At 31.9% G+C, this 9,769-nt stretch overlaps 1 protein-coding gene across 1 annotated transcript in view; it reads left to right on the top strand.

The window, feature by feature from the left end:
- Positions 1-1,762: 1,762 nt before the first annotated feature.
- The window catches only part of LOC115213213 (voltage-dependent T-type calcium channel subunit alpha-1G-like), an 865,045-nt gene continuing 857,038 nt past the window's right edge, over positions 1,763-9,769 (top strand). Inside the window, exon 1 of the mRNA XM_036503838.1 lies at positions 1,763-2,003. Within this exon, the coding sequence (XP_036359731.1) occupies positions 1,777-2,003 (227 nt within the window). The 5' untranslated portion in view covers positions 1,763-1,776. The remainder of the gene's footprint in view (positions 2,004-9,769) is intronic.

Below are 9,769 nucleotides of genomic sequence, written 5' to 3'. Positions count from 1 at the left end.
GAGTGTCCAACTAATTGACAAGTACGATAGCACTGATTCCACAGTGACACAGAAGAAGCTTCTCTTAAGATCATTAGGTAGTGATAACTCGCAGATCTTCTACTGATTAATGTAATTAAATTTAAATTAATCAGCTATTAATTATAAAGGTAATTAGATTAGTAGTGAATGTTACTCTATAGTAGTAGTTGTTGTGTTGCTGTCACTGTTTAGATCTAGTAAGGTCAAGGAATAATAATAATTGAAGTCTGTTGTATTGTAACAAGCATTGATACAAGAGGTACCTCTTATTTATTCTTTTGCCCTCAATCTTTTTCAAATTACAGAACACACATACATGTAAAAATTATTGGCTGTAATATGGAATGTTCTAGTGTTTTACTTTTCCATGTCTTTTTGAAATAGTTTAACCATCAATTCTGAGATTGCAGATTCTATTATCTGGTACTAAACATCATCATCATCATCATCGTTTAACGTCTGTTTTCCATGCTACATGGGTCAGACGATTCGACCGGGGTCTGGGAATCCAGGAGGCTGCACTAGGCTTCAGTCTGATCTGGCAGTGTTTCTACAGATGGATGCCCTTCCTAATGCCAACCACTCCGTGAGTGTAGTGGGTGCTTTTTACTTGCCACTGGCACAGGTACCAGGGGAGGCTGGCAACAGCCACGATCAGTTTTTACATGCCACAGGCACGGAAGCCAGTCAAGGCAGCACTGGCATCGGCCACATTTGGATGGTGCTTTTTATGTGCTACCGGCACAGGTATCACAACTACAATTTCCATTTGATTTTTTTTTATGTTGATATACTTGACTCAATAGGTCTCCTCAACATCAGGTTGCCCTATGATCCAAGGTAAGCACAGCAGGCCATCCTGCAATCCAAGGTACTTTGGATGGGCTGGGGTCTATGTGAAGCTGGTGCAGGAAACAGCCATGAACTCACGTTATTTGTTGGGTCTTCGCAGTCACAGCATATTTCCAGATTCATGAAAATTTGATTTCTCTTTCGTATGATGCTCTTACATTCATCATCGTCATAATCACCATTTAGCAACCATTTCCTTTGTTGGCATGAGTTGGATGGCTTCACTGAATCTGGTGAGTCAGAAGACTTAACCAAGTTCCAATGTCTGCTTTGACATTGTTTCTATGATTGAATGCTCTTCCTAACACCAGCCACTTTTAGAGCACACTGGTTGCATTTTATGTGGCACCAGTACCAGTGACACCCCCAAACACCTCACTTATAAATATTAGGAACACATTCTGTCTGCTTTGATATTGTTTCTATGAATGAATGCCCTTCCTAACACCAGACACTTTTAGAGCATACTGGGTGCATTTTATGTGGCACCAATGACATCACCAAATATCTCATTTATAAATATTAGGAACACATTATGATTTTAGTATTGCTATTTTTCAAATGTCCCACATAACACACTAAGAAAACATTATTTTCAGAATGAACTTTTATGTACACAGAGTGAAAGCCATTTATTGTGAGCATAGATAATCTCATAAATTGGTTATTATCATCATAATATTATCAGCTAGTTACTGTTATCAAAAATACTTCAGCCAAAAATGATCACAATAAACTGCTTCTCCTGTGTAATTAATAATTAAATTTTATTGTTTACTGAATTCAAAAATGATATAAATGTTTTTTTTCATTTCATATCTGATTTATGTTTCATAAATGCACAACATATGTTTCTTGAAATTCTTTTCCTTAACACTAATCACATGGTTTGAACGCATCAGTATGGGAGTCATAATGATGAACTGCATAACACTTGGAATGTATAGGCCGTGCCTGGATCAGGTCTGTAACTCTACAAGATGTAAAATGCTTGAGCTTTGCGACCATTTTATTTTTGTCTTTTTCACTGTGGAAATGATTATCAAAATGATAGCTATGGGACTCATTGGAAAATTAACCTTTTTGGCTGATTCATGGAATCGGCTAGACTGTTTCATTGTCCTGGCAGGGTGAGTATTATATTTTTCTTTTATTTCTTTCTTTGTTTTCTTCTTGCTTTTCTCCTTTTATTTATGCAAATCTGGATTTTTACTTCCTTGTATAAGCTTTACCTTATTTTGCTTTTCTCCATGTATATTCAAACATTTTATCTATCAAACTATCCACCTGTCTATTTTTACATCCATCCATCAATCAATGCTTCCATCTACCCGTCCATCTATATAAATGTGTGAGTGTGAGTAGGCATGAGGAAATGTGGTTATTTTAATAAAGGCAGCTATTATGCAGAAAAAAAAATTGGTCTGATATTTTGGGCTACAGGCTCTTCATCATGGAAGAGAAGATAGATAGTTCTGTGCATTGTAGTAGAAATATATACACACATGCACAATACACACATATCACACATACATACACACAAACACACTTATATATATTGTGGATTTGAGTGTATGTGTTAATATGCATCAAGTTAATTAATGTTATCAATTTTAATATTGTTAATATTAAGATGATACTAATTTTATTACACTGTGTCAGTAAACAAACACTGTATATATTGGTAAAAACGGTAAGATAACATAAGAAAGAAAGAGACCTCAATATTATGTCAAAAAAGGAAATGTATCTGTAGAATAATATGTGACAATTATTCAATAGCCAAGATAAAACTCTGAGTTTCAGATGCCGAGGTGGAAATCCACAACACCATCTCTTCGGTTATCTGGCCATCTATAATTATAATATATTATATTATATAATTATATTATATATTATATAATATATAATATATAATATAATTTATATATTATATATCATATATATATATATATATATATATAATTTATATATTATATATTGTATATATATTATATTATGTATATATATGTATATAATATTTATACATATGTATGTATGAATGTATATACCTGTGTATGTGTAGGCTGTACAATATTAATAACGGTTCTCTATGCTTTCTAAATTCTTTGTTACATATTTCAGTTATATTTCAGTGTTTTAGTCATGTTTTGTGAAATATTTCTTTCATGTCGTTTCCCATAAAAGGATATTAATATTCTCTTTTTACCAATTTTGCTCTCATTTCTCTTAAATCCAAAGTAGCTCATAGCATCTAAAACTTTGTCACACAACGTTTAGAATTGCTTGGAACATTTGTTACTTTATACAGATCCATTTTGCCAGTACCAAAATGCTTTTTAATGTCTTATTAAGCCATATAGTTCACAGAATATAATCCTCTACACTGAATGTAAATATGTCATACATAAGATACTAACCCACGACACACACACGAGCACACACGCGCGCACACACATACACACACAAAATTATGCATGATACATGAAACTTGAACCAAATCTAACAAGTATGAATATTTTGTTGCTTTTGATCAATCACTTCTACTACAGCCCTAGGCTGACCAATACTTTGTGGGTGAATCTGGTAGACAGATGATATATATATATATATATTCATATTGTGTGTGTGTCCCAACTACTTTACAGCAGGTGTTGGTTTGTTTACATCCATGCCTGTGAATAACTCAACAAAAGTCGCTGATAGAGTAAGTGGCTGACTTGGAAATTAAGTACTTAGGGGTGATTTGTTTGACCCTTTAAGGTACTGCCCTAGCATTTTTACAGCCCAATGACTGAAAAAAGTAAAATATACAGTCCTAGTTATATGATTAAAAGGCTCATTTTGCAATAACATAATTTCAGTTTAAAATCTTGATCCTTTGTTTAAAATCAGTTTAAAATCTTGATCCTAGGATATAACAAAGCCTTCTGAGTGAAATATGAGTCTAAGTAAAAGATCTTTGATTAGACTCTTCTTTGGAGAGTAGAATATTCTTGAGTGACATTTAATCCACCACTCAGTTTAAAAACCCCATTGGCCTTTAAGTATCTTCACTGGAATTCATTCTATTCCTAGTATTTTATCCAAGTATCATGAGAATCCTGGTTGTTTCTTTCCCCTTCTTTCCACAGTCCAAACGACCCATAAAATAAGTCATATATGCAGCAGTTTCTTCTGATTAAATTTGGCAAATCTGTGCTATGCTACTAACTCATCCAACATTTTCAATCTAAAAACCTACATAAACATATATTTTCAGACATTTTTTACATTTTTACCAATTCAATTATGTAATATCCTTTTTTAAAAAGTACATGTAATCAATTTTCTTCTTAAAGTCTCACAGCATTAGGCAGACCATAGTTAAGTTCCAGATTCGGTAATATTGCAAATAAAAGGTTCAACGTTGGTTCTATGTCAGCGTGTGTATGTAAGAATTTTTTGCGTAATAAGATAAGGAACCAAGGCTGTGTAGATATTAGAGCATTTATAGATAAACGGTCTTACAACTTGTGAAAAGCTCTAATATCTACACAGCCGTGGTTCTTTATCTTATTACGCAAAAAATTCTTATATATATATATATATATATATATGTATGTATCTATGTATATATGTATGTATTTTCAGAGATCATAATGAAATTGACTGATAATGGCAAATTTGAAAATATGGAAAAAAAAATACTCCACAGCACTTGGTCAAACAGCATAAATAATGTTTGCCGTGCTCTTACCTGCCATGCCACACTATACATAATTGCCATGTTTTGCTGTCAGTCTTTGTGAATTTTCAATTCCTTGTTACTTTTGATAAATTTGTTTACAAGCAATGAAGCATAAGATTTAGTCTAAAACTAAATGACTAAACTAATTATATTCACTCAAATATACTATTTACTTTTGTGGAGTTCAAAGTGTCAATAAAAGTAATACTTTAATCTTGAAAGTACAAACTTTCTGTATTTCTTTGGTATGCACCCGCAGATTTTAAATTACAGGCAGATTACTGAGGTCTTTTATTGATATTATTAAAGGAAATCTATGCAAATAAATCACATTCTGAAGTAATATACATACATACATATATACATACAAAAATATATACACACTTGCATACATACACACATATTCATGATAGTTCAGCTGGTAGAGCAGAGAGGACTGTAGTATGGAATTATATATACATAAATACACAAACATATTTACAAACATATATATATATAAAGATATATACTGACATGTACACAGACACATACAGATATGAAGTACATGCACACACACACACATATACATATATATGTATGTATGTATATATATATATATATTATATATATATATATGTATATACATACATACACACTCATGTATAAATATATCTATTTATGTATATATTGTACACATACTCATATATATATATATATATATATATATATATATAGTTTCATCTTTAATACAGATCAACTCAAGTGACAATATATACTCCCCATATTAAATATGTCGTGTGTATGTGTGTCCATGTATATGCATGCACACACATGCACGAGCATGGGACCATGACAAATTTAGACACTTTTATTGATGGAAAAATATGAGCACAACTGACTCTCTATGCCACTTGAAAACACTCTTTTACACTCATACATACACTCACTTACACATTACACACTCCACATGCATCATACATATCCAAAAAATCTCTTACTTTCTATAAAAGATGATTTGCAGTATTTTGGGTAGGTTAATTTTTCACTCAAATATTTATTGGTAACGTCTTTGTGTTTTTCAATAAACCATATGAGATGAATGTAACCAGTATTATTCATAACAGTTCTAAATCTCTATTCTAACCCTTCCCATTATTCCAAGTGAATACCATCTCTTTACAGATAAAAATCAATATATTATTATTATTATTATTATTTTACCACCCTTATGTGATTGAAAAAAAAAAAAGCACTAACACAATTTCATATTCATCTTATTTCATTCAAGATATCTCAAGCTTACATTAACCACATGGAATAACTATTACATACATATTGTATCCTTATACATTGTAGCTGTACAGTATGCAAATTGTATACCTATTCTATCCTCAATACTGAATACTTATTGAATATAACAATTATTTCTCTGTTGCATCACTCAATAAAATCCTGATGAATAAAAAATACAAATAATTTTCCAATTTTTTTTTTTTTATATTTGTTGTAGAACTTATTTCTCATCTATAAGTCTTAGAAATTTTTGAATAGATTTCTTTAGTTTTTGTCAAAAATATTTGCATTTAAACTAATCTCTTTCTGTTTTGTGCGGAATAATGATGATAGTTTACTAAACATAATTTCATATATCATTTTTGCTTTTTTTACAGTTCAGTAATATTAACCAAATTGCTTCTTTTCTTTTACCAAAATCAGATTCTTCAATCTCATATCACTTCATAAGTGATATAAGTTTAGAAATATTGATTGTCAACTAGTTAAATATGAGGTCATATTTTTGTTGGAATTCTAATAAATTTGTTCATGTCAATCTATTGCAATTTATATTTCCAAAAAGAAAGTAAATAAAATACTAAATGCATACCATTCAGTGCCCAATAAATATTTTTTAGATTCTAGCTGGGAATTCCATTTTTTAACATGTCAAATATATATATATTTTACTTCTTAACTTTATCAAACAGTAAATATTCTAAGCTGGTGCAAAATATATTTGAAAAGGAGAGGAATAAAATTTGCAGCTAAAGTATTTGTTTACTTTTAACTATTCGATAAAAAAAAAAATTATAAACTATGTACCAAAGATGGCAGCTATATGAAGTTATTCAACAGGCTAGAAATAGCTACCAAAACCTCAGTCAAATTCCTATTTTAAACTAAGAAGGACATACTGATTGCATGATCTGAGAAATGTTATATCTAATTTTGACAATTGGTCTGATGAATCAGTGCTGACTAAGGGTTAACCATCAGCAAGAACAAGAACAGAAACAAGAATGGCATTCTTTAAATAATATAGAAATGCTTATTTTTGTACTGTTATTTCAGCTACATATGTTTTTCAAAAAATGCTTCCATCCTAAGAGTGTCATGGTAAACACACTGGAACATAAAACATTTTTCAAAAAAATCTTATACAACAAACAGATCAACAAATAATTTGAAGATTTCAGACTGTAGGCTTAATCCTTTCTTCACATCTGGAAAGTTCCTCTCCGGGCATTAGCAATATTTTAATGGAAGACCAGCAATCTTATGCTCTCCATGCCACCAGTGTTGTCTAAGAGCAAGACAAAGTCCAGGATAGTTTGGCACCAGAGTCATAACAAGTAATCTCAGACCATAAAGAACTGGAACAAATGCTAATAAATATTTTCTGTCATGCTATGACAATTCCATCAACTCTACTTTATTTTACTGAGTCCAGGAGGATAAAAGGCAAAGTTAACCTTGTGAGGATTTGAACTCAGAATGCAGGTAAAGGCATAGCTATGTGATTAATCTTGTTTCAGATTTAGCCTCTCTGCATAGCACTTTGGGCAATATCTTCTAGTATAGCACTGGACTGACCAAAGCCTTATGAGTGGATACAATGGACAGAAACTGAAAGAAGTGTGTGTATTTATGTGTGTGTGTGTGTGTACGTGTGTATGCCCATCCATCCGTCTGTCTATATGTATGTATGTATGTATGTATGTATGTATGTAGTATGTATGTATGTATGTATGTACATACATATATATGCATAAGTCTGAGTGTGTATCTTTGTGTCATGTTTTGATTAATGTAAATGAATGTCATTTATTTTCAATATTCTATAAAAATATGTCTGACCATAGTGAAATATTACTTTGCTAGCAAACAGGTAAGGGTTAGCAACAGGAAGAGCATCCAGTTGTTAAAAATCAGCCTCACTAAGTTCACCCCATTCCATGCAAGCAAAGAAAAAGTAGATGTTAAAATGATGATGACTTCAGAGAGCCCAAACAGGCAATGTAAGGTTATTTCCTTGTTGCTCCATCGATTCTGCTTTAGCAAACAAAGGATTATCAATCAATGAATTCTCCCAATAGGAGTTGAAACTTAATCATAATTGCTCTAATCTACTATGCTTAGGGTCTACAAGGACCATGAGTGCTCCTGCCACTGCTTAGCATCTTCTGATTATTAAAGTCTCTAAAAACAGTTTTCTAATGAAAAATTTAATCTCTGAAATTTAAATTGCCTGTGAAGTTATTTCTAAATGTATTTTGGTCATATTTTAATATTTTCTAACTTTTATTATTAATATTTATTCTAAGGATAAGGTGGCAAGTTGGCAGAATTGTTAACACATTGGGCAAAAATGCTTAGCGGAATTTTGTCCATCTTGACATTCTGAGTTCAAATTCTACCAAGGTTGATTTTTGTCTTTCATCCTTTTGTTGGGTCTATAAAATAAGTACCAGTTGAATACTGAGATCAAGACAAGCAATTTAATGCCTCCCCCGAAATTGCTGGCCTTGTGTCAAACTAAGAAACCGATATTCAAACAGTTATGAACTATCAGAATCATTAGAGTATTGGAAAATATACCCTGCAGTATACAGTTACAGTCTTAATGTTCTAGGTTCAAATTCAACCAAGGTCAACTTCTAAAAACATTCTATAATTGATTAAATCAAGTACCCATCATGCACTGGGGTTGATTTAATCAATTTTGCACTTCCTCACAATTTGTAACTTGTGCCTATGTTAGAAATCAATAAATTTTAATGGTTATCACCCTTCAAGTTTTTTTCTTCACTTAATTTCTGAAGTCTTGCACTGATTCCTCAGGATATTTCTCATTAATGACCTAATTCAGGTGTGGATCATGGCATGCATTTTTAATGTGTCAAAGAACAGATATTGATTAGAAAAATGACTGATGTCATGAATGCTTCATGACTTATGAAATAATGACTACATGTTGAATAAGGATCTTTTACATTCATGAACGACTTTAAATTTTAGGAAGATATTTTAAATTTTTTGACATTTGTGCTTTTCCATAAAGCAATTTGTTGAATCTCTATATGTGTGACACGGGTCCACACATATAGAGATGCATATCCATACATTCAAACATGATACATAGTTGCAAAACACACACACACATGTACACACAAGGAGACAGAGGTGCATATATATACAAACACACGCTCAAAGACACACATACATAGAAAATACACACACAGATGTGCAAGCACATGAATATGCAGAATACATACAGATGCACACACATACATACATATATACATATGGATATACTCACATATATACATACACACACATACATACATACATACATACACACACACATACATACATATGTACATGCATAGGCACACACACACACACACACACACTGACCCACACACATGTGCACAAACAAAAAAAAAGGAATGCAGTGTATATAACTGACACAGTCAAGACTATTGAAAAGGTTGCAAGAGGCAACGAAAATTTTAGGAAAATAAAAATAAGAAATAAGTGGAAATTTTACCGGTGAGTGTGTTAAATGATAAGGCACAAAAAGAAAATGACTCTCCCCAGACTATAACTGGTATCAAAACTTGATTAACATGTTGCACTACACATAGAATCTAGTATAGTTTATATTTGTATTTTTGCCTTATAATACACACACATGTATACACACAGACATGTAGTGGGGAGGAGTTTGTGTGCACCTGCTTGTGTTCAGTTATAATACTTTCTACTAAAGGTACAAGGCCTGAAATTTTGAGGAAGGGGACTAGTCAATTACATCAACCCCAGTGTTTCACTGGTATTTAATTTATTGACCTGAGAGAATGAAAGGCAAAGTCAACCTTGGCAGAATTTGAACTCAGAAAATAGTGA

Source organism: Octopus sinensis, linkage group LG6 (assembly GCF_006345805.1).
Source record: "Octopus sinensis linkage group LG6, ASM634580v1, whole genome shotgun sequence".
Classification (NCBI taxonomy): domain Eukaryota; kingdom Metazoa; phylum Mollusca; class Cephalopoda; order Octopoda; family Octopodidae; genus Octopus; species Octopus sinensis.
Note: the sequence above shows the minus strand (reverse complement) of the source record. Positions and strands in the feature narration are given on the sequence as shown.